We start from the raw sequence: 26200 nt of genomic DNA, 5'->3' as shown, positions 1-26200 counted from the left end.
AGTTCATAGGGCCTGGCAGGCTGGCCAAGACCAGGAAAGCAATTTCCAGAAAAGCTTTCAGAGCCACAGAGAGGGTATCTCCTGAGGTGCCTTGAGTCAAAACTCACTGGGGGTATGAGTGCACACTGGGCCTCGTAGCAGCACTGGGGACATGTTGCCAACATTCTTGGCTGCCTGGATTGCGATGTTCAGGTCTTGCATCCACTTTTCTTTTTCTAGCCGAGTGCTGTAGAGGAGAAGGGTTAGTCAGCTGGCTCTTGCAGGACAGCTCTTCCTGGCCTGGCATACCAATGTGTGGGAATAGGTCTGGTCTGGACACATGCCCATCCCATGGGTCCAGAGGACTGTCAGAAATCCCCCTCCAGCCTGTATCCCAGGTGAGCTGAGAGAAATTGGAGAAGCACAGTAGGCCTCAGTCCTGGAACTAGTTTGTTTGATAAGTCTCATGTTGGAACACAAGATTGGCTTTGGTTCATGACTGAGTCGGCATTTCCTGGTGAGAGAGGACTAGTCAGGACAGACTTCACTGAGCAGGAACTACACCCAAAGAGCTCAGTGATCGGAGGACAAAGACTCCCTTTGCTCTTGTGCTATGGCCCTGAACTTTCATCAAGGCCACAAAATACTTCCCCTTGCCTGAGGGGAAGGGCTTGTGCCCTAGGAGACCAACTGCCATGGGGCCCATCCTTGTCAAGCAACCTGAGCCCCAAGGTGCAGGGACCTGCTCAGCAGCACCCTGACTGGTCTCTTGGGAAACACTTGTAAAGGTCAGTAGTCCTCTGCCTGCAAGGGAGAAGAGACTCCTTTGCTTGCATAACTTGGAAACAGAGCTGAGTCCCATGAGGCTCCAAGGTCACTCACGACTCAGAGAGGATTGGAAAGGTACAGAAGTTCTTATTCCTGCGTCATCCCTGCTTGAATGGAATCACGGAGGGCCCTTACCTGGCTGCCACCACAATTGTTTTCTGAGCTGCATAAATGGTGAAGCAGTGAGGAACAGACCACTCATTCTCACTTTCTTCTACCTGTGAGAGAAGTAACATTCCATTGGCTAGAGTACTGACTGACCCCAAACCTGAGGCATACACAGAATGACGGCCAGTAACACTAAGTGTAGCCAGCTTGGAAGGGTTGTGCAATCCAAGTCTATACAGCTACAACGGAAGCAGAGGAAACAGCTGGGGTCCCTACAGCAGCTGCCACCCAGGTAGCTGAGCTCTGGACTAAAGATACCCAGGTACTCACCGGTGGGTCCAACACTATTAGCTGAAAATCAAGAAAGAAGGTGTTGAGCATTTTCAATACTAGAAGGAGTTGGAAAATGTGTCAACCTAGCACCCAAAACCTATCAATACCAGGTAGGGAAAAAAAAGCCATTGCAGATTGATCTCAGGTGTGTTTCGAAGGAAAAATTCCAAGATAAAATCACTAAATGAAACCTAAAAGCACATGTGAGAAGTCCCAGGACCAAGCCAAATGGTTCTAAGGAATGTAAGGATGAGTTGACATTAGAAAGTTGAGTAACAAAATTCATCCTGTTAGAAGTCAGAAAAAGTGATAACTTCACTATATAATGAAAATACCTTTGCTGAAATCCAACATTTCTGTTATTTTTGACAGTAAACATGAGAAAACTGCCTTTTCTTTCTCAAGCCAAGTACATATTCCTCCATCCTCTGAATATTCCAGACAAAAGCATATTAGCCCCTAGGATTGCCAGTTACAGATGACCCAGAGAATGAACAGCACCCCATGCCAGACCCACACAGGATACCAATCACTGAGCCTCACTCTGGCCAGAAAAGATCTGAATTGACATTGTACCAGCCATTTGGCAGAATGGGGTCTAGATGTTAAGACCCCCCAAATTAATATATAAATTTAATGAGATTTCAGTTGAAATCCCAATGGTGTTTGGAGAAAGAATTTATCTAAATGACTCCAAAGTTTACATGGAAGAGTTAAATGCCTGAGAATGGCAAAGAATATTTTAAAAGTATTATTGTGTGTATGATGTGTGGGCGGGGCATGGTTCTCTCCTTCCAGTTTTAGGATCCCAGAGCTCTAACTCAGGTTGTCAGGCTTGCACAGCAAGCACTTCATCTGCAGAGCTATCTTGCTGGCACTGCAAAAATGTAGGACAAGTATGAGGTAGGATATAGTCCCCCACACAGTGACTATCCTGAGTTACTATTAAAGGAATGGACAACACTGGGTAGAATGAAATGGAACAGACTGGAATGGAAGAAGACTTTCCTTCTTCCATAAGGAAATAGTAGAAGATGAAAGTTGTCACATGATAGAGGCAGTCTTTGAGATCAGTGATGGGGAAAGTGACTGTATGGAGAGAAAAATGCTACATCTTAAGCTACTAACATGTAGCAAATTGCAGAGGACCAAAGTTTGGTTCCTAGCACCCAAGTTGGATAACTCAAAATTGCCTGCAAGTCCAGCTCCAGGGGATCCAACGCCATCTTCTGGTCTCTGAGGGCACCTGCACATATGTGTATGTAATCCTCCCTCTATACCCAGGCATGGCAGAAGCCATTACAGAATGACACCTCTCCAGGATTGAGTTTTAAGTTCTACCAAATTGTAGAGAAAATTAAAAAAGGTAACTACTGTCTGATAAAAGTATTTGTGACCTGGGACTGGGCAGATGACTTTTATACCTGCTGTGAAAGCAAGAAGACTTGAGATTAGATCCCCAGCACACATGTAGAAAGCTAGGTGTGGCAGTGTGCTGTTGTAATCTCAGCAGGGGGAGGCAGAGATAGGCAGATCTTTGGAATGTACTGGACATCCAGTCTAATTGAATTGGTGAACTCAAGGTTCAGTGAGAGACCATCTCAAAAACTAAGGTGAGCTGGGCAAGGTGGCGCATGCCTTTAATTCCAATACTAGAGAGGCAGAGGCAGGCAGATCTCTGTGAAATCAAGGCCAGCCTGGTCTACATAGCAGGTTTTAGGCCAACTAGGACTACAGGGAGACCCTGTCTCAAAAAACCCAAATAAATAAGGTGGAGAGCAAGCAACTCAGAAGATTTACCTGATGTTGACCTCTGGGCTTCCACATGCATGCACACACCAACACACATGCACATATACATACATGAACATGTAGACAACACATCTGTAAAGGTTGGCTAGTGAGCCAGTTTTACTATAATAGTTTCACCAATGTGTACAGATGGAAACCAAGCAATAGACACACCAAGTGATTGCTTTGTAGAAAGACAAAGTGTCAAGAATGGGGTCTTGGTTGGTTCCACCAGTTATCCAAGGATGTAAGGTAAAATGATGGTGTCCCTCTTATTGGAGTAGGAACGGGAGGGATGGACCTGTACTGTGGGCCAGATGCAGATTTAGATCACATTAGTGGTGCTAATGCTGTACTAATGAGCAACAGTACTCAAAGCCACAAGTGCTTTGCATGGTGGGACCACTGTGAGGATGAACTTGAGGATATTTGAGAGACAGAAGGCCAATAATGTGGTGTATAATCTTGAGAAATCAGACCTGGCCATGTTAGGTCAAGGACATTGGGGCTTGCTGTGTGTTACCACTCACCTCTGCTGTACCAGAGAAGTCAGAGAATGTGAAAAGGTACTTAGAATGAATCTCTGAGAAAAAATAGTAACAGTCATAAAACAGCTTGTGGAAGGTGACACAGTGGTGACAAGTCAGCACAGCTAAGTCTACAAGGCCACAGGCACATGTGATGTTTATCTTATATTCTGTTATTTTCTATAGGTATTTTAAAGGTAAAACATCAGTGGGGCTGGCTTCCAGAGGTGGCATATGAGACTATTCCAACTGACCCCTGCTGAACTCAGCAAAATCTAGTCACAGCAGAGGCCTTGAGAGTCATTCAGGAAGGAGCCCTGCGTGATGCTGCCGCGGTGAGACTACAGCACCAGAAGGACCAGTGTAATTAGATATATAACTAGATGCAGATGCCACAGCAATTAGGTATTTTGGACCAAACGACATCTGGCACATACTGCATTGTCCCTGCCTTCAGTGTCCCCAGGGCAGGTCTCAGGACAGGGTCCAGGATCTACATGAAGGAAAAGAGAGCCTCTAGATCTTCCGAGTCTATGTGATCTTAAACAGGGTTTTCATTAATCCCCAAAGACAAAGTTGATAAACTGGATCACAGTAAAGTCCTGTGGCTTTCCCATTTCAGTCATCTCTGTATGGTGTGGACAGAAGGTTCACAGCAGTAACATCAAAGGCTCAAGCCCCAGGCAGCTTTCTATCAAGCACAGCACAGCACAGTGAACACAGGATTTGTGTCTGTTGAAGGGACAGTCCCGTTCCTGGGTGAGAATCTTAAACAATATAGCATATGGAGGAAGCTAACCACCAAAACTCACTCTAAGCTGTGGGTGGAGTAGGAGTATGCTATCAGATGCTGAGAGAGTCAGAGTCTAAGGGCCCAGGCTGACCTACAAGGCTACCCAGTGGTTGAAGACAGTGTGGTCTGGGTCAGGAAGAATAGCCATGAAGAGTTAAGGCAGAACAAGAACATTCCAACAGGTTCCTTTAACATAGTGCTGCCTGCTCACCACTGGAAAAAAAACTGAACTTGCCATTGTGTGAGGGAGATGGGGCACAGGCCCAGCCTAGTACCCAAAGGCCAAAACTTCAGGTAGGCCTGTCACTTACCAGCATGCCACAGAGTGGAAGGAAGCCACGGATCCGGAAGTGGCTGGACCTTGTGATACCTTTGCTTGTGTACAGCAGCATATCTGAGAACTGAGGGACAGGAAGGAAGCTTTAGGTAAGTGAATGGTAAAAATAAGGGACAAAGTTTCAGTGTCCTTACAGTTAGAACATGGTGAACTCTAGGCGGCCATTATGTGTTTATCTATGCAAGTTACGGAGATTTTTGGCAAAAAGGAACTTTTACTTCACTCTTTTGATCCCGTTTGATCAGAAATAAGTAGTAGCCACATGAGCCAACAGACCTGAGGGGCCAGCCATCAGCTCTCTCTAGCCTGGTCTAGGAGCCAGCTGGGAGCTGTGAAGAGCTGTGGCTAGTGCAGCTCAGTAAGCTGCTCATTTGCATGGATCAAGTCTGGGACACTTGGAAGGGAGCCTGGTAAGATGGAGACACACTGGTTGGTCCTAAGTGCCCATGTTTCTGGGCCAGTACTGAGACCCCCCCTCCCCAACTGCCACTAGGCTGCCAGAACATTCCTGCAGCCACAGAAGCATGGGCTTCTCTACTCCAGCTTTGTTTGTCCTCAGACAGGTACCTGGAACATGGAACTGGAACACACTGACCAGGGTGGGCAAAGTAGCTGGTTCTCTGTTCCTCGCTCTCAGACTTCCTTAGTTCCCATATGACTATGAGATGCTACCTGGGCTGAAGCCTCCAGGTGCTGAGCTGCACAGCAAGGCACAAGAGGGCCAGCTTTCCTTACAGAATTATACCTACCCGTTCTTCTCTAGAGTATGTGATCCATGGTAGAGAGGCAGCTTAGGGTGGGGTAGGGAACATACCAGAAAGAACATCCTTTGCTGCAGGCCCTTCTTGGTGAGCTTGTGAAGGCAGCCCTCACGGATGAACTCCTGAAAGATAGTCAAGGCTCCTGTGAGTAAGAGTGTAACAGATATGCTGGCTAGGCCAAAGGTCAGGGTATCTAGCAGCAACCTCTGGCTTGATTGTGTGCCACGTATATACATTCCACAGAATGTGTGTGGAAGTCTGAAGGCAACTCTTAGGACTGGTTCTTTCCTACCATCTTTTTGGGATCTGAGGATAAAACCAGGGCATCAGATCTGCAATACAAACACCTCTATCTGCTGAGCCATCTTGCCAGCACAAACTGTGGCTTCTTTAAACCCTTCTGGATGACAGTCCTTTGGGAAAGTTGTCCTACCCTTTAACAGTACCCCTAGTTACCAGATGCCTATCCTGATAGCAACACAGTCCCCAGTCACCTACAGTGTATCTGTCCTGAGATAAGGGAATCAAGAGGTACACTCCAGGGAGAGACATCTGGGAGATGAGGCTATGAAGAGGCTGTCTGAGTTCACCTGTGAGAAAGACTGGGTGGAATCAGGTATGAGAAGGTGGGAGGGTCTCCACAAACACTGGGTAATTAGAATTAGCTGCCTAGTACTAAGGCACTGAATAAAGAGCAAGAGCCCTTTAAAAATCAAAGGATGGAGCTGGGCATGGTGGTGCACGCCTTTAATCCCAGCACTTGGGAAGCAGAGGCAGGTGGATCTCTGTAAGTTCAAGGCCAGGCTGGTCTACATAGTGAGTTCCAGGGAGACCCTGTCTCAAAAAGACCAAAAGAAAAAGAAATGCCAAAGGATAGAGGTCAATCAGCAGGACTGGAGCCTGGGATGGTGCAGCCTTCCATGTACCAAGTGAGACACAAACAGGAAGACTTTACATGCTCATGAACATAAGATGGAAAAAACAGCTCCCAGGAGAACATTTTCCTTAGGAGGCAGGAAGGTCCACCTCGCCCTATACATGCACAGGGCCAGTTACTAAACATGTTCAGTCTAGTTCTTATGTCATCAGTACTGAGTTAAGAGCAAATGATTTGGTGACACTATGCAGTCAATAGACATACAGACCTTTGGGACAGAATTGAAAGTCAAGAAATTAAGCCCACATAACTACATTCCACTGATTTTTTTTTTAAATAAGGATGACAAGACAATTCAACAAATATGCTGATATCCACTTGTGAAAGAATAAAGTTGGACTAAGTGGATTAGAGGGCTGGCACTGTGGCTCAGTTGGTGCTTGTCTAGCCTGCATAAAGCAGTGTGTTTGATCCTCAGCATCACATAAACAGGTGGTATAGTATTTACCTGTAATATCATCACTCTGGAGGTGGAGGCAAAAGGACAGAAAGAACAGAAGTTTAAGGTCATTGGATACATAGTGAGTTTGAGGTTGGCCTGAGTTACATGAGACTGTCTTAAAAAGGAAAGAAATAGGGGCTGGCAAGATGGTTCAGCAGTTAAAAGCATTGACTGTTCTTGCAGAGGACCTGCGTTCAATTCCTAGCACCCATATAATGGCTAACAGCCATCCATAACTCCAGTGCTGGGATCCAATGCCCTCTTCTGACCTCTGTGGGCACTGCACAACATGGGTACACTTACACATATGCAGACAATACACATACACATAAAATAAGTAAAATAATATGTACATATATGTGTATGAAAAGGAGTAAAGAGGAAGGGAGAGAGAACTATTAGAAAAAAACTAATGAATACATCTTGGGTTAGGCACACCTTGGGTTAGGTAACCACCCAAAGCACAAATAACTAAAGAGAACTTGAATGTCATTAAAATGAAAAGCTTTCATGTTATAAATGATATATCCCAGAAAATAAAGACAGCTCAGCGAATGGAAGAAAAAAATTACAAATAATATTTTACTGATTCCTACCCCAAATTTCTAAGATGGTTGTCTCACGATGTAGCCCAAGCTGGCCTCAAACTCACGATCCTTCTGCCTGAGCCACCTGAGTGCTGGGTTTACAGGTCTAAACTACCACTCCTAGCTAGCATGTCTATGTTTTTCTTTAGTCTTCCAGCACCTTGTAGGTTGGCTTTTCTGTACTGGATTTTACCAGAATGGGGAGTGACTACTAATGAGTTTGGGGATTTCTTTTTGGAGTGATGAAAATGTTATAAATTAGTGATAGTTGTTGCATAATCTTGTGAATACCCTAAAAACCACTGGCTCACTACCGTGAAAGGGTGGGTTTTATGCTACATGAATAAAATTCAATTAAAGACAGTAGGTACAAAACCTTCCCAAAAGTATAGCTGCTTACCCTGCCAGGAGCAATGAGGTTTTCTATGCCAACCAGGTCCCGCTGTAGCTCTGTCAGCTTTTGTAGGTTCTCTAGCCGGATAAGGCTCTGCTGGAGTTTAGTGGTCACTTCTGTGATGGCCTTCAGGGCATCTGTGTGGAGAGGTCCCTCAGTTGAGGGCCCTAGAAAAGGGCCTTCCGCCCTCTACTGTCAAGGAACATTCTACTTGACTCTTTGCAGAACTGTAGCCCATTGCTACAAACTCCTGCTCAAGTACAGCCTCCTCCAGATGCTCTGGCAGCTTCAGCTTTGTTGAATCCAAGCTGTACACTAGCCAAATACTCTAGCTTTGTAGAGAGAGAACAGGTTTTACCAATAATGCTGGCCTGGAACTCGCTATGAGACCAGGCTGGCCTTGAACTCACAGAGATCTGCCTGCCTCTGCCTCCTGAGTTCCCTAGTGCTGGGACTAAATGACTGTGCTACCATGCCCAGCTGCAACATTGGTGCTTTAAGTAGGTAATTTAACTGTGCTTTAAACATTTGAAATGTTTCAGTTTACTTTAAATGTTTAAGTTTACTTTTCTCTTGGAGCAGATGTTCATCTTATTAGTTGAAGCAAATATAAGAGGTTAATAATCAGAAAGGAAACCCAGTAAGATAAACGTAGAATCAGACACCAGCCATGAGCAGGCCATACTAAAAGTAGCTGCTGGGCTTACCCAGTTCTGTCCTCACCGCTGTCCGGCATGCAGTGACTCATCTCCCTAGGTGAAACCACTCATTGGGACAGTTCTTCCTGCCTGGCCACAGTGTCTTCCATCTTGTGGTTCCTACCACCTGCAGCTTGACAAGGTCCCCGGCCCCCAGAAACTCCCCCTTATTCTCAGCCCCACCCTAATGGAGTCCCAGGAAAGCTCCAGCTAGTTGCTCCTCACGGGGTATTTGTAGTTTTCAGAGGCAAAAATCAGCTAAGAAGGAAATACAGAGCTCATCATCCTTGACAAATGATAAAAATACTCTCACAAATGAGATGTATGAAACATTGATATCATCAGGAAGAATCTCAGTGATGCCATTAAAATAAATTTGTTTATTTGAGACAGGGTCTCCTTGTAGTCTCAGCTGGCCTAGAATTTGCTATGTAGACCAGGCCTTCCTTGGTCACCTAGAGTCTAGGCTGCCCTCTCTTCCAGCCCTATACTTCCATTTGCTCTGTAACTACTGTGGGATATGACTTTCAATAATAAACTGTTTCTGTGTGTCTGTCTGTGTGTGGTGCTGGGGCTCAAACCCCAGGGCATCACCGGGCATGGTGGTTCACACCTTAATCCCAGCACTCAGGAGACAGAGACAGGTAGATTTCTGTGGTCAGCCTGGTCTACATAGTGAGTACAAAGCCAGCTGTGGCTACAGGGAGACCCTGTCTCAAAAAGACAAAAAAAAAAAAAAACCCACAAGAAACAAACAAAATCAAACCTAGGGCATCATGCATGCTAGGCAATGTTCCACCTATTTACCTACATCTAAGCCTACGAACAATTTAAACATAATTTTTTTTCACATGTCCCTTTAGAGCATTTGAACTTTTTACAAAATAATTTTGTTCTTTTCTTTTTAGGAAAAATGATTTAGAATGAAGAGGAAGATAATTTCCTTCATGGGATCAAATATGTCAGAAAGTCCCTTCAAATGTTTGTTTGTGACAGGATCTCATGTATCTCTGGCCTCAAACTTACTGTGTTGCTGTGGCTGGCCTTGAATGCCTGATCCTCCTGCCTCCACTTCCCAAGTACTGGGATTACAGACCTAGGCCACTGTGGTATGTTTGTTTATACACCTTACGGAAAGTGCCTGACTTTATATGTGGCTATGAGAAAGCACCTAGAAGGAAATGCTAAATAGTTTTCCATCTGCATTTTTATTATATATGCCTTTTGAGATTTACTTACTGCTGGGCGTGGTGGCGCATGCCTTTAATCCCAGCACTGGGAGGCAGAAGCAGGTGGATCTCTGTGAGTTCAAGACCAGCCTGGTCTACATAGTAAGTTCCAGGACAGTTGGGGCTACAGGGAGACCCTGTCTCAAAAAGACAAAAAAAAAAAAAAAAAAAAAAAAAGTTTTACTTATGTTTTAAAAAATATTTTATTTAAACTGGGAGAGGTGGCACATGCCTTTAATCCCAGCACTGGGAGGCAGAGGCAGGCAGATCGTTGTGAGTTCAAGGCCAGCCTGGTCTACATAGTGAGTTCAGGTCAGCTGGGACTTCAGGGAGACCCTGTCTCAAAAAGACAAAAAAAAAATTATTTAAGTAGGGCGTGGTGGCACACGTCTTTAATCCAAGCACTTAATCCCAGCACTTGGGAGGCAGAGGCAGGCGGATCTCTGTGAGTTCAAGGCCAGCCTGGTCTACAAAGTGAGTTCCAGGCCAGCTGGGGCTACAGAGAGACCCTGTCTCAGACCAAAAGAATTTTTTTATTTATTTTTATTTTATGTGTATGAGTATATTGCCTGCATATAGGTAGGTGCACCCATGTCATGCAATGCCCGAGGAAGACAGAAGAGGCTGTCGGATCCCCTGGAACTGGAGTTACAGTTGTTAGCTGCCATGTGGGTGCTGGAATTCAAACCTGGGTCTTCTGCAAGAACCGTCAGTGTTCTTTTTTTAAAATAATATTTTATTTATTATTTTATGTGTATGTGTGTATTGCCTGCATGTAGATATGTGCACCCGTGTTGTGCAGTGCCCGCAGAGGTCAGAAGAAGCTGTCAGATCCCCTGGAACTGGAGTTACAGACAGTTGTTAGATGCCATGTGGGTGCTGGGATTCAAACCCAGGTCTTCTGCAAGAACAGTCAGTGTTCTTAACTGCTGAGCCGTCTCTCCAGCTCCCCCCCTCCCTGCTATTTATTTTGTCTTTTTTGTTCCAGTAGGCCTGGAACTCACTATGTAGACCAGGCTGGCCTTGAATGCCACCTGCCTCTGCCTCCTGAGTGCTGAGATTAAAGGTGTATGCCAACACACCCAGTTTATTTTTTAAATTATATGTATGTGTGTATATCTGTGTGTGCCATGCCCAAGGAGACAGGCCAGTTACAGACTGTGAGTCACCAGATATGGGTACTGGAAACTGAACTCGGGCCCTCTGGAAGAGTAGTAAGTGCACTTTACTGCTGAGCCATATGTCTAGCTCCAGGATTATTTATTTTTATGTGTATGTGTGAGTGCCTGCATGTGTGTATGTGTACTCCATGTGTGCCTGGTGCCTCAGAAGGCCAGAAGAGAGCATTGGATTCCTTGGAACTAAGTTATAGATGATGATTGTGAGCTACCATGTGGTGCTGGGAACCAAATCTGGGTCCTCTGCAAGAGCAGCAAGTGCTTTTAATTGCTAAGCCATCTCTCCAGCCCTTATTTTTTTTTAAAAAAAAAGTTTAATACAGGGTCTTACTATGTAGCCCTGGCTAGCCTGGAACTGGCTGTGTAGATCAGGCTAGCCTCAAATTCAGAGATTCACCTGCCTCTGCCTCTTGAGTGCTGGGATTAAGGTGTGTGCCACCATGTCCAACCTCCAGCTAATTATATTTTTAATGACAATTTCAATGACTTATAGACAGCAATTTCCTGTACTAAATTTATGCTATAACTAAAAGTTCTTTTTGTATATTAAAAAGATTCAGATTTTGGCCAGGTGTGGTGGCACACGTCTGTAGTCCCAGCTCTGGGAGGCAGAGGCAGGCAGATCTCTGTGAGTTCCAGGCCAGCCTGGTCTACAGAGTGAGTTCCATGCCAGCTGGGGCTATAGGGAGTCCCTGTCTCAAAAAGACAAAAAAAATTCAAATTTTATTCATTTATCCCTTTAACAAATTTAAAAAAAATGATAATCCATCTGTATCAAAAACTTCTAATGGGCTTCTGGTCCAAATATTTGGTAAGTTTGAGAGCCAAGGCTTCCAGGGCAGAAATGTCCACAAGAAATAGGCAATTCTAGGAATATCCCCCCCGCCCCACAGTGTACTTGTAGCTTTCAGTGACCCGGACAGCAGGTGACCACCTTGGTCACAGTACTCCACTCCATGGCCATGTAAAATAATCAGGGTTCTTCATGTTTGGATTTGGGGCTGAGAAAGTCTATGTCTGTGGAACAGACAGACACTGAACTGGTATGGCCAAGAACCTTTCCTCCAACAGCTGAAAGGGGGTAAAGGTCAGCAGCCAGTTCTGATTACCAAGGTAGCTAGCCCAGTGATTCCGGGGAGCCAGTGCAGTCTACACTTCCTACTTGAGAAAGCCCAGCTTTCTGGTATACCAGACTCATTCCCACTTTCTAGCCACTCAGTCCTTAAGGTATAAAGGCACAGTACCCATACTTACCATGGCAGTCAGCATAGTCATGGTGCCCAGTTGAGTAGTGACCACACAGTCGGCTCAGCAGGAGACGGTAGTGTACTAGCCTCTGAATGGGCTTCAGCAGGAATGTGTTGAGAGGCAGATAGCAGACCTTCTGAAGTTCAAACTCTTTGTAGACAGCCTCTAGCTTTTTATAGTGTTTTGTGGCTTTTTCCAGTTCTGTTAGGACCTCATCATGTCTTTGGAAGTAGCTGATAAACTCCTATTGGGGCACAAGAGGTAGGGTTTAGGTGTGGAGACATGGTGTTAGTGGGGTGTCAGTGGGGAAGCAGCTTGTCTGCAGCCAGAGCTTTTCTGTCTCCATGGAAGTCTATCTTCCTGTCGTAGACTCCACCCTGATACATACCTCATTCCTTCTCCAGGGATCTTGTCTCCTCCACAGCTGATCCCCACCATAACCACTGCTAACTCCTCTCCCAATGTCACAATGGATAAAGTTCTACCTTCTGGGACACACTGAATAAACAATAGGCATGACTGAAACCCATCTGAGCTGCCCAGGTTCAGTGTTCAATCCAGAAGTATCACTGGAGGGAAAGTGGTCATGCTGACTTAGTTACTAGAGAGAGGGAGCAACCATGCCTAACATGTCAAGATGCATACATGTGTGGATTCTGAGTGTTACACATACATATCAAACTAATTTCTACCTTCTAGACTTTAATATTAATATTAAAGTCAAATTAAACAGATTTGTATATATTTCAATCTTAAATTAGTATAAATGCTTATGGGGCAAGAACTTTCAAATGAATAATATGGCTTCAGAAACTGAAAGGAAGGGGGAGTCAGAGTAGAAAAGGAAAGGCTGAGCAGGATGAAACTCTTCAGGCAGGTACTATCTAAATCTGTAACAGAACAAGCCTGATGGTCACTTAGGAACTCTGGGTATGCAATGGATTGTGAGGACGGTGGGGTTGTATGGAGAAAGCTGGAACAGTCACAGCAGCAAGTGGCTCAGGAGTACTGTGATACCAGCGGAGCTCCAGGCCTTTGGAGGAACAACATGGGAAACTTCTGCGCAGCATGAAAGTTGGGAGAGGCTGTCATAGGTCTGTGTAGTGAAAGGCCTCAAGCAGAGAATGTATGACTTGCACTGTGGATGTGAAAACCAGTGGTTCTAATGAAGGAATATCCTGGTTCTTCTTTGGTGCTGACTGACCATCCAGAAGTCACTCCATTTGTGTGCTTCTTAGTATATTTACTTCACAGAGCATGAATGCTCTCATGAACTGAGCTCAGCAGCCCAGGCAGAAACAAGCCCCATGCCAGTCTCATGGCATGGGAATGCCATGAATTTTACACTAGGCACACTGTTTTAAGGAGACTACTGTTCTCTGATGAAGTTCTGAAAGGAGTCATATTTTAAGGAGAGCACAGTCCTGTGGGAAACTGTTCTGAGGAAGTTATGTTCTAGGGAACCTGTTTTAGGGTGTATTGTTCCAAAGGGAACCCTACTCTTAAGAGAACTCTGTGAGGGAAGTGTTTTGCAGAGAATGTTGTGCTAGGAAACTAATCTGAGAGGAGCTGCTTTACGGGGATTCTATTCTGAGGGGAACCCAGATCTAGGAATCAGTTTTCAGTACTGTTGTAGTGAGGGAGAATCCCATTCTCAGGAACATGCACTGAAAAGCCCTGATTTGAGGGGACCAGTGCTTTAAGGGGAATGCTGTTGTAGGGGAAGCTACTGAGGAGAACCCTGTTCTGTTGTGAATATGATTCTGAGGGGACACTGTTATGAAGGGAATGCTATTCTGAGGAAGGTTGTTCTGAGGGGGAGGCTGCTCTTGAAAAAAGTATTCTGAGGGAAACCCCATTGAAAGAAACTCTGAGTAGAACCCTGTTTTTAGGGAAAGACTGTTCTGAGGAAATCCATTCTGAGTGTTTAAAGGAAGCCCTGCGGTTAGGAACTACACTCCAAGGGCAAGGTACCTTTAAGGGGAATGGTGTTCTGAGGGGAAACTTCTGTGGAGAACCTTGTTCTGAGGAGTGCTATTCTCAGAGGAGCGCAGTTCACAAGGACAGTCAGACTGTTCTGAGGGGAAACGTTTTAGGAAAAGCTGTTCTAAGGGGTATGCTGTTTGGGGGAATCTTATTCTGAGAGGGACATCAGAGAAGAAGGCTGATCTGGGGAAAGCTATTCTGAAGGGAGCTCTGTTCTGAGAGATATGTTGCCTAAGAGGAACGGGGCTGAGGAAATTCTGCTTTGAGGAGAATCCTCTTTGAAAAGACTCCTGTTCTGAGAGGAATTATGCTTTAAGTGATTCTGTTATGGATGGAAACATGTTTTGGCAAAAACTATTCTGAGGGCAAATCTTCTCTGAGGGGAAATCTCGTCTGAGGAACACTGTTCTAAGGAGAAATCTGCTTTGAGAAATCTTACTCTGAGGTGAACACTGTTCTGAGGGAATGCTACCTTGAGGGAATGCCAGTCTGAATTACTTGGACGTGAGAACCCTGTTCTGAAGTAAGCTGTCTTCTGTTATTCTAAGAATGGTTTAAAGAGAACTGCTGTAGGGAAGGCTGTCTGAGGTGAACCCTATTCTGGGCAGTGATATTTTGAGGTAAATGTTATTCTCAGAAATCCTGCTCTGCAGGTAGTTCATTGTGATGGAAGACTTTTTTTTCTGAGGGGAATTAGGGGAAAATTTATTTGGGGGAACTGTTCTGATGAAATACCTGTTCTGGGAAATTCTGTCTTAAGGAGAACACTATTCTGAAAAGACCCCTGTTGTAAAGGTAACGATGGGAAGTTTGTTTTAGGCATCCTGTTCTGAGAAGAATTCTGTACTAGATAAAAAGTGTGATCTGAGGTATCTATGCTGTGTATGTGCTCTGAGGTAACGGCTCTAAAAGGAATCTTGCTCTGAGGGGAATATTTTGATGGGATCCCTGTTTCAAAGGACTCTATCCTGAGGGAAAGTATATAATAGAGAAAGATATTCTGAATAAAAACCAGATACTGGGGGATATTATTTGGTGAGATAAGTTGTCCAGGGAAATGCTTTGGGAGGTTTTGAGGAACACCGTTAAGAGGGAAATGTTCTTAGGAGAATATTTCTCTGGAAAAAGCTAAGGGAGAACCTATTCTTAGGAATGCTGTTCTGAGAGGAATCCTGATTTGAAGGGAATGCTATTTTAAGAAAATTTTGTACCGAAGTGGAACCTTGTTCTAAGAGGACTCCTTTTTAAGCAACAGTACTCTTAGGAAACAGTGTTTTGAGGGAAACCCTGTTCTGAAAAAAAAAAATCCCTTCCTGGAGAATCCTGAACTGTGTTTTGACTGGAACTGCTTTGAACAGTTTTGAGGGAACTGGCCTGCGGGAAGGAACATTGTACTGAAGTGTGTTTTGAGGGGAGCACTGTTAATGCGGCTATTAGTAGAACCTTGTTCTGGGGACAAGAACGCTTTAGGAGAGCTCTGTACTGCGTGAAGTTTAAGGGCTTGGTGTTCTGACAAGAATCCCCTTCTAAGGCCAGTGCTCATCTGAGGGGCCTGAGCCCTGCTGTGAATGCTGTTGACATGAACTTGGGTCTTGGGAATGGTGTCTGTTAGGAAATTCTGCTGTGAAGGGAACACTGTTCTGAGGAGAACAATTAGATGTGTTTCCACCCACAGCTTTTACACTGGGCCTGGAGTCACCACACAAGCCAGTCAGTCTTACCTTTAACTGATGCATGTTCCTGAGTAGGATATCCCCAATTCGTTGATGATCACCTTTCAAATGGGCATTGGAGGACCCTTCCCTGAGTAGGGGAACAAGAAAGTTCATAAAACCAATGGAAGCTTGTGGAAGATACATAATTTGATGGTAGTGTGATGAATTGTTCTAGTCACAGCTGTATGTTGTTTGTTCGGTTTGGTTTTTTGAGACTGGGTTTCACTATGCAGCTGAGACTGGCCTCAGACTTGTGTTCTCTTGCCTTTGCCTTTCTAGGGCTGGGATTATGTGTCACTGTTCTTAGAGTTAGAGTCATGAATGATGGGATAGTGGAGGTGGACGGAATTTTACTTGACAGTTTCTAAACAGTCTCTAAACCTGATGGTAACCAGGACAGGAGACATGGCTCGGTGGCTAAGAGCACTGGCTGCTCTTGCAAAGGACCCAGATGGCAGCTTAGAACTGTAACTCCAGTTCTAAGGGATCTAACACTCTCTTCTGACTTCCTTAGGTACCAGGCACACATGTGGTGCCCAGACATACATACAGGTAAAATATCCATACTTATAAAACGTGAAAAAAACATGATGGTAACCAGAAGAAAACATGTCCGCCCACTGTGAACTCACTCCTTTCATTCTTTTTCTGGAATAGTGAGGAAAGTTTTATTGTTTACTCTGTCAACAGGACCTTTCTGACTTTTGTGATTTTTAAATGTGTGCTTATTACCTGCATATGTGTAAGTGCACCTGTGTCATGTAGTGCCCATGGAGGTCAGAAAAGGGTGTCAGAGTCCCCTGGAACTGGAGTTATGAATGATTGTTCGCCACCATGTGGGTGCCGGGAACTGAACCTGAGTCTTCTGTAGGATCAGCAGGTGCTCTTAACCTGCTGAACCATCTCTCCAGCCATCAATAAGATTTTAAAAACACTTCAGTGAAATAAGTTGTTATGAATTTGTTTACGAAGCTGGGAATTTCCTGAGACAAGTGATGGAGTCAAGGATAGGTACTACCCAAGGAGAGGTCAGTACTCTGGCACTGCCTATATAGTTGTCCAGGGCAAGGGGCCACCACTGGGTACAGTAGAGGTCTGGGATATGGGAGTCACCCATGGAGTCTCCTTTGGAGGGTGTCAGAGAAATGGGGCCATCTGGAACACAGCATTATTACCAGAGTGCCAGCCTCTGTTCCACCTCACGCAGGAAGCCTCTATGGAACTCGTAGACTGGATCAATGTTGGAGAAAAGCAGGGCCATCAGGGATGCAGGCATAGCATCTTCTTTGACCACCATACTCCGGAACCACTGTGGGAGGAGTTTGGCGTGATAAGAGGTTTGGCCTTTGCCAGAGATTGAGAGGCCATGACCATGTGACCTCAGGACACCAGCAAAGACCCTCTAGTCAGAGTTTATGAGGCTAGCTCACATCAGAAGTTCAGCTATCCTCTTTGCTGACCATGTAACTTTCAAATATAATGAAACAATTTTAGGTCAAAATTTTTAGATGGACCCATTCTTAGCTTTAGAGCGTCCAAAAATTTGGATGTGATTGTTCTCACCTAACAGACATCATATTGAAAGGCCCCAGCTGTCGTGGAACTCACTATGTAGACCAGGCTGGCCTTGAACTCACAGAGATCCACCTGCCTCTGCCTCCTGAGTGCTGGGATTAAAGGCATGTGCCACCACACCTGGCTAAGGCAGATATATAAAAGAAGTTACACATGTAGGTTCCATGATTGTCAAGGCTTATTTCTCAAGATGAAGCCTCTATCTGCATTTATATTTAAAACATCAAGGAAATCCAAGTAATTAGGTTTCATACCACAGTAATAACTTCTAAATCCTTCAGATATGTCCGTTCTGTAGCAAGAATCTCCTTTGCTATGAAATAGGCCTCATCCTCTGGCATGTGCTGAAAAAAGCAGAGATAGCCATGAGCATATTCCTTGGGGACATGTTACCTTTTCTCATTCAAGGAGAGCCTGGGATTTGGAACAATTCTGCTGAGGTTACTACCATCACAAGACTTTCTGTCATAATTCCTAAAGAGATTTACTTTTCTTTTTTTTTTTTTTTTTCTTTCTTTTTGTCTTTTTTTGTCTCCCTTGAGCCCCAGCTGTCCTGGAACTCGCTATGTAGACCAGGCTGGCCTTGAACTCACATAGATCCGCCTGCCTCTGCCTCCCAAGTGCTGGATTAAAGGCGTGTGTCACCACGCCCAGCTGAGATTTACTTTTAAAAAAAGATTTATTTATTTTACTTTATGTGTATGTATGTGCACCATATGTGCTGGTACCCACAGAGGCCAGGGGATGGCATCAGGTCCCCTGGAACTGGAGTTATAGGTTGTTGCGAACTGCGCAAAATGGGTGCTGAGAAGTGAACCTGGGTCCTCTACAAGAGCAACAAATGCTCTTAACTGCTGAGCATTTCTCCTGCCCTGGGATTTACTTTTAAGTCAAAAATAGACTCACAATTAAGCCCATGACTATTTCTCACATCTTTTTTTCAGTTTATATATATTTCTGGAGAAAAGAATTGCTATTCAAATATCAATATATGTAAACGGAGCTGAACCTTATTATTGGTTTTGTGATAAAGTTATGTTACTCTATTACTGCTATCAATTTAGTTATTAGATACAGAACTACAACTGTGTTTTTAAGTATATATGATTAAGTATGTGATTAAAATAATTAAACTTAACTCATAAAAGTCATCACAATTACCAGTATATAGTCTAAATGAGCCTATGTAAGAGTACAAGTTAGCTGATGTACTTCCTGAATGGGGAAGCAGACTTCAGTTCAGTCTGGATTCAGCTTGCGGCAGCTTCCCTTATGTCTGCTAATACAGAACATGAGATGGACCAGTCTAAGGAGCTCACAGATCTCCATCAGGTACTGTGTCTAGCACAGTACATAAAGTCAATGAAGGAGTTGCAACTCATGGTAGAATAGCGTCCAGAATGCAGAGGATAAGGTGGAAAGGGCTGGAGACTGGAAAGAATGGAGTCAGGTCACAAACTCACTTGGCATGGACAAGGTGGGTCAGAAAATAAGGTTGATGTCAAGGAGCAGAGGGTGAGTTGGAATAATAAAAGGGAGATGAAAGAAAGCCATTTGCTTCTGGTGCTTTGGAGTGTTTTGGGTCAATGTGAATACATTATAAAATGGTTGTAACCCAGGATGCAAGCAGAACTGGAGGGACAGACAGGAGCCTCAACAGGCCAATGGAGGGGTGGCTCCGTGCTTAAGAGTACTGGCTGCTCTTGCAGAGGACCTGGGCTCAATTTCCAGCACCCACATGATGGCTAATGATTGTAACTCATTTCAGGGGCTTCAATACCATCTTTTGGCCTCTGCAGGAAATGCGTGACACAAGTGCACTCACACACATGTAGACAATATACTCATGCACATAAAAAAAATAATCTTAAAAAAGTATTTTAAAAAAATCCTCCCCTGCAAAAAAAGAAAAAAAAAAGGCTCCTGCACTAGTCCAGTGAGATGGTGCTGGTGTAAATGTGTTCTGTGAGGGACAGAGGCAGCAGGAATAACTACAGCAAATTCTGGTTTAAAGGAAAGAGCGGCTGTCATCACCAGAGGTGGGAAGGACCACTTATGGGAGGAAAAACCAGGTGGAGTTTGCACAATAGCCTGGGATATGCTTCACAAGCCACAAGAGAAGCAAGTACCCCAGGAGGCCCCATCAGAGGCCCTACTGGTTCAAGACAGACTCTAGCATTCTCTCATAGTCTCTAGAATAAAGAAGTAATGAGGTTTGTTTACCTTGTGTGCCTGGAGCCCATGCTATGGTAGTTGCGAAGGCACAGTGCCTTCTGCCCACTAGAGATGCACGACTGTAACTCACAGCACCAAAGCCCTTCAGAGCCCAGTCCTGCATCCTCTCCCCAGAAGCCATAAGCGGCTTCTCTTAGCACCTCCTCAATGACTGGCAGCTACATGATGGCTCTGTCCCTGGTTCCAGCCCTTGGTATACCTGCTGTGCCTAGAGTGCTAGCCCTCCTCCCCAGCAGAACAGCTCACACATCTTTCCAACCTTTTGTTTTTCTATTTTATGCTATGCCTTTTACAAGTCCAAATTCAATGAAGTCTCTTTTTTAAAGTCTTATTCCCCTGTCCCCCTGGCTTGGCATGCCTCATGAACTTCCAGGGGTAAGAGCTGTCCCCAAGAGGCCCACATCTATGGTCTGGACGACCCCAGCCTCCACTACAGTAGGAAAGAAGTTCTGGATGTTAACTCTGCACACTATTGGCCTTGGCCTGGGATGAAGCCCAGGTCAGGGAAGATAGCCTCCTAATGGCAGTTATCTTTTACATGAGGCCCCAAAACACATTTTGACTTCTGTATGTTCTACAGAAACCAGTCTCCCAAGCCCCAGATCAGTTCCTCATCCCTGGGACAGAGCCATGTGCCAAAACCAGCCCCAGAGTATCAGTGAGGATAACTCTCCTTGTGGTGGTGACAAAGGGACACAAGATACTGTCCACAAGAGTGAACAGAAGATACTGCTTCTCTGGCGTGATCCATGCCTCATTAAACCAAGGAAAACCGAGTGGGGGGACAGAAAATACAACAGACACAAACTGCTCTGCCCCTGCACTTCCAGAATGATCATGTCAAACTCAAGCAAGCTGAGCTGCTGGTCAGGGATTCATGGGTAGATGAGGGAAAGCTTAGTGAAGGGAATAGCATTTCCACTCAGCTTTGCCAATGGTAACCACAGGGAGCATTGCTCTTATCTCTAGACCCTCATGAGCACATGGAAAAAAGCTTCTGCCACCTCTGGCCATCCTACCTTCTGAATGTTGGTCCTCACCAGTCTCTTATTAGAAAGGAAAAGGACTGTGTCAAGTGGGAAACAGTGGAGGGAGGAGAACAGGGCTGGCCCCTGCTCCTACCAGCAGGGTTGGAGGGCTGTGCATTCTTCACTCCCCCACAAACAGCTGAGGAGCCAGATGTACACGTGAGACCTAATCAGGTTTGGCATGGATGGGGCCATCCAACTCTAACTCATTTCCATATGCAAAACCGAAGAAGCAGATGCTGCCCAGGCCCTTCAGGAGAGCTGATGGCTCTGGTTTACAAAGTCAGCACAGCAGTGGACGCTGGTGAAAGCCTAATTCCAGAATGGACCTCAGCTGCTTATGACTGGAAACCAGTTTGCTCAGTGACCCTCCGGGGTCTGAGATAGACTGGAGGACTGTGAAGGAAGGGCTGTCCTTGCTGTCTGAGAGTCCACCCATGCTTGGGATTGCATAGTTGCCCCAGGGGAAAGGTGGCTGGGGAGGAAAGACCAGGATCAAATCCTTTAGAGTGGCTGCTTCACGGCTGGAGGAGACTCTACCAGAGAGGGCTTGGGTAGGGTGTTCTCAGATTGTGTCATAATAGCCAGGCAGACAACTCAGGTGTGACAAGCTATTATACTATAGAACAAAGAATCAACTTTAAAAAAAAAATGTAATATTAAATTTTAGTTTTATTTTTAAATATTTTATTTTTATTTTAATTTTATGTGTATGAGTGTTATGCCTGCATGTAGGTAAGTGCACCCATGTCGTGCAAGTACAATGCCCACGGATGACAGAAGAGGCTGTCGGATCCCCTGGAACTGGAGTCACGAACAGTTGTTAGCTGCCATGTGGGTGCTGGGATTTGAACCTGGGTCTTCTGCAAGAACAGTCAGTGTTCTTAACTGCTGAGCCATCTCTCCAGCCCCTAAAATTTTAGTTTTAGAGATTTTGGGATTAGAGAGATGGCTCAGTGGTTAAGAGCACTGGCTGCTCTTGCAGAAGACCCGGGTTCAAATCCCAGCACCCACATGGCAGCTAGCAACTGTCTAACTCCAGTTCCAGGGGATCTGAGACCCTCTTCTGTCCTCCGAGGGCACTGCATGGCATGGGTGCACTTACATGCAGGTAAGACTCACACATTTAAAATAAAAAATAATTTAAAAAAATGAAAAACCAGATTTCCTCTAATCCATTTGTTTTTACACTAAGGAAATGGTGAAATAAACAACTGCTAAGTTTCTAAAATAAATACAGATGTCCATGTAACAGCCATCTTCCTGCCAAACACAAAGTCATCCAAGAAGCACAGTGGCCTCCTCAGAGCAAGCTGATAAGGAGGGATCTGTGGTCCTGGAAGTGGGCCAGCCTTGGCCTGGGGGATCCCCAGGATAGCCACCTTGTGTCCACAGCCCCACCTTCTGGTTCAATGGGCTGTTTCAGTCAAGCTGGGATTCCAGAGGATCCCTGGGCACAGGGAAGGGGCAGCCTGTCTCACACTTTGTGGAGATGGGTGCTGTCCTACATGCTGAGGACTCTCAAGTGTTCCATGGGCCCTGTCATCCTTTGGCTAATTCATATTAAAATATTGCTATAGTTTGGATCTAGAATGTTTCTGAGGATATGGTGAAAATTTCAAGGTGAGGCCTAGTGGGAGTTCTTTAGGCCATCGGGGTATACCCTTAAAGGGAATAATGGGACTATAGCCCCTTCTCTTTCATGTCCTGGCCATGAGGTAAATGGCTCTGTTCCACCATGAGCTCTCATCAAGATGTGCTGTCCCAGGCCCAAAGCAGCAGAGTCAACCTGACTATGGGTTGAAACCGTCAAAACTGTGAGCCAAAATAACTTTTCTTTTTATAAGTTGATTTGTCTCAGGTGGTTCTGTATAGTAACAGCAAATATAAACAAATGGGTGAGCACAGGTGTTACAAGGAAAGGTCCTTTTCTGGGATGGTGCCTGAGGCAGGTCCCACCTATTCAGGCCCTACTACCCATCTCCTGAGCTGATGCTCAAACTCCAACTTCATCTCTGTGGCCTCCTAGGAGATCACCATCATGGCTTACTATTTTAGGTCTATTCTTTCCCTAAACCTTGTTTGCCCACCTACAAAGCTGTAATGCCAGGTGGAGGCCACCTTAAGGCCACTGGCAATTGACTGCATCTGAATTTTGTTTTGAGACAGGGTCTCACTCTACAGACCTGCTTCCAACAGCAGGGTTGGAGGGCTGTGCATTCTTCACTCTCCCACAAAGAGCTGAGAAGCCAGATATACATGTGAGACCTAACCAGGTTTGGCATGGATGGGGCCATGGCCTGGCACTCGCCATGCAAACCAGGTTGGCCTCAAACTCACAGCCTACCTGGTTCTCTGCATCTATGAGTAAGTGGGGTCCACTATTGGCCATTCTTCACTGCAGACTCAACAGGTACCCTCACTACAGAGACCCACAGGTACAGTGTCAACCTTCCACCACAAACCCATAGCCCTGTCACAAATTCCAGGACCTCCCACTGCAGGCTCTACTATCTCCAATGTTGACTGGGCCTTCTTACCCATCAGGTCTCTCAAATGAGATACCCTGACCCCCAGCCAACCATCCCTTGGCAACCCAATCTCCAAGTTACTCAGCTCAAAGTAAGGAGGGAGGAAGTAGATGGAGGGTGAGAAGGGGGAAGCAGTGAACCCATTAGGGGATGTCCTGTCCCCTTTCCACTTATCTCCAGGATCCAGCCTGACGCTTGGAACTCACAAATGCCAAAACTGACTGTTAAATGAACAGGAAAACTTGCCTGTGCAATGGATACTTGAGTTCCAGCAGTAATAGTATGGTCTCAGAAGTTTTTTCCTGGGATCTGTCCTACATTTTCAGGGTGTGACAGAGCCCTACCCAGCCCACCCAGGGCTCCCCAGCCAGGGTTTGCAAACCAGGCCCCAGCAGCACCTCGGCCTCAGGAGTGGCCCACCTTGTGTTTCTGCTCCTCTTGGTTGTCCATCCTGGATGCACCAGCATCACTGAGGACAGGGTCCAAGCCCTGCTCAGCTGTGCTTACAGTTACCTGAGGCTCAGGGCTCAGGCTCAGCTGGCTCTTCTGGCTGGAGGGAGAAGGCTGAGGACTATCCACAGAAAAGCCTAGAAATGAATGGAGTAGGATGGAGCACGAGTGAGAACAGCTGTGAGGTTGGCCCACCGCGCACTAGCCTGACTGTAAACCTTGTGCTGCAACTAGCATGTTGTGGAAAATGTATGTGATCTGTCACATGCAACCCTGGAGATGATACCAAAAACAGTGATATCTCATCTGCCCACGTCAGAAACTAAGAGATAGTATGATTCCCCATGACCCTACGGGGGCCTGGACACTCCCTATTTCTAGGCTTTTTGCTCTATACAGAGAGGTAGCTATGAGGAAAACAAACTGCACAGGATTGTGAGGCACAAGGCTCTGAAGCAGACAGGGCTGTTAGAGCCCTGAGCCATCATCAGTGCTGGCTTACCTGGAAGGCATGTCTGTTTTCAAGCCAAACTTACTAATCATTCATTAAAAAGCTACATGACATAAAATTGCTCATTTCACAATTCCGTCTTCTAGTTGCTAGGTTTGCCATTAATGAGGGCTTTTTTTTTTTTTTTTGGATACAAGATCTCACTATGTAGCTCTGGCTGGCCTGGAACTGCTGTGTAGATCAGACTGCCCTCAAACTCACAAAAATCTCCCTGCCTCTACCTCCTGAGTACTATAAATGACAAATTTTAAGATAGATTTTATTTTTTATTTATGTTTATGGTCTTTTTTTAGACAGTGTCTCTCTGTAGCCTCAACAGGCCTGGAACTTGCTATATAGACCTGGCTGGCCTTGACCTCACAGAGACCTGCCTGCCTCTGCTTTTGAGTGTTGGGATTAAACACCAGCCTGGCTAAAGATACATTTAAAACAAAACATTCTTATTTGCTTGAGACAATTTCAGCCCAGGCTGGCCTCTGACTTACTAAGTAACTGAGGCTGGCCTTGAACTCCTGATCCTCCTGCTACCAAGTCTCAAATGCTAGGATTACAGGTGTGGCACCACACCCAAAACAGCGTTTTGTAGAAATTTAAACACTACTTAGAAACTATTGAAGATGGAAATTTTATTTCCAAGTGAATAGTATTTTTGTTGGTTTTTGTTTTTTGAGACAGGGTCTCCCTGTAGTTCCAGCTGGCCAGGAACTCACTATGTAGACCAGGCTAGCCTTGAACTCACAGAGAGCCACCTGCCTCTGCCTTCCAGGTGCTGGGACTAAAGGCATGAACCCCCATGCCCAGCATTAACAGTAGTTTAACACTGAAACTACTATTTCTAACTATGATTTTTTTTCTAACTGTGATTATTAAACCAACTTAAAGAATGCTGGGGTGGAAATGCCTGTTTGGACCCCTGGTTCTAAGGATGTCACACCACAGGAATCCTCACTCTACCTGTGCCGGGCTTCAAAGCAAGGTTCTCACACACTACTGTTAGAGTCTTCAAGTGCAGTCCTCTACAGTGACCAGTTTATAGACCAATTCTTTTTCTTTTCTTTTCTTTTTTTTTTTTTTTGAAACAGGGTCTCCATAGCCCCGGCTGTCCTGGAACTCACTATGTAGACCAGGCTGGCCTCAAACTCACAGAGATCAGAGATCTGCCTGCCTCTGCCTCCCAACTGCTGGAAAAGGTGTGTGCCATCACGCCTGGCCGGTTATTTAAATTAAAAGTCCTAGGTGTCAGTAGCTTCTTGCAGAATAGGTAGCATGGTGTTCCATTCAGTCCCTTGACTAGGCAGCCTTCCAGTGTGGCAGGGTGGGGCAGAGGAGACCCTTGTTTTCACATTGACAAGTTCAGAGGTCTGCAAAGACCTCACTTGCTGTTAGGGAGCTTAAGAAAGATGAACTGACAGCATCCTGATAGAACTTTCTTTTGGAATTTTTCTACAAGACACATTTTAAAGCAGGAGAAAACTCATTAATATAGAAAAACTAGACAATATTGTTAAATGAAATTAACAACCAGTTTATTAGGATTTGCTTTTATTACACATTTAGTTGAAACAAGCTAAAGAACATTAATATGATATTAAATTACACCCGCCACATTCCATGTTCAATCTTTATCCTTTCTGTAGGAGTCAAAGTGGAGCTGACTGCTCTGTACTGCCCTGAGGTGTGGATTACTTCCTATGTTGAGAAGTACATCCAAAGATGTACTATTTAACGCTTGCGATCCAAAACCCTTTGTCCCTAGCAAGCCAGAATTGCATGAGGTCCTTTTATGTAACCGATATTCAAAGAAAAATCCAGAAGCTATTAATAACTTACCTACTTATTCTTCACAACTACATTGTCCAGAATCTAAGAGCCATGATGCTTATATATATTATTATTATGTGTATGAGTGTATGCCTACATGTAGGTAAGTGCACCCGTGTCATGCAATGCCCACAGAGGACAGAAGAGACCATTGGATCCCCTAGAACTGGAGTTACAG

At 45.1% G+C, this 26200-nt stretch overlaps 1 protein-coding gene across 2 annotated transcripts in view; it reads right to left on the bottom strand.

Annotated features, from left to right (window-relative positions):
* The window catches only part of Farp2 (FERM, ARH/RhoGEF and pleckstrin domain protein 2), a gene marked incomplete in the record, with an annotated part of 114187 nt that overhangs the window by 4142 nt on the left and 83845 nt on the right, over window positions 1–26200 (bottom strand). For both annotated transcript variants that reach the window (XR_003848868.1, XM_008829156.3), the window contains 10 exon segments: window positions 108–226; window positions 943–1025; window positions 4671–4760; window positions 5511–5579; window positions 7824–7954; window positions 12177–12414; window positions 15878–15959; window positions 17047–17180; window positions 17701–17790; window positions 23661–23827. Coding sequence is in view for 1 of the 2 variants with exons in the window: in XM_008829156.3 (XP_008827378.1) it covers window positions 108–226; window positions 943–1025; window positions 4671–4760; window positions 5511–5579; window positions 7824–7954; window positions 12177–12414; window positions 15878–15959; window positions 17047–17180; window positions 17701–17790; window positions 23661–23827 (1203 nt within the window).

Source organism: Nannospalax galili, unplaced genomic scaffold (genome assembly GCF_000622305.1).
Source record: "Nannospalax galili isolate Female #2095 unplaced genomic scaffold, S.galili_v1.0 scaffold453, whole genome shotgun sequence".
Lineage (NCBI taxonomy): Eukaryota > Metazoa > Chordata > Mammalia > Rodentia > Spalacidae > Nannospalax > Nannospalax galili.
The sequence above is the reverse complement of the archived record's forward strand: the minus strand, read 5'-3'. Positions and strand labels throughout refer to the sequence as shown.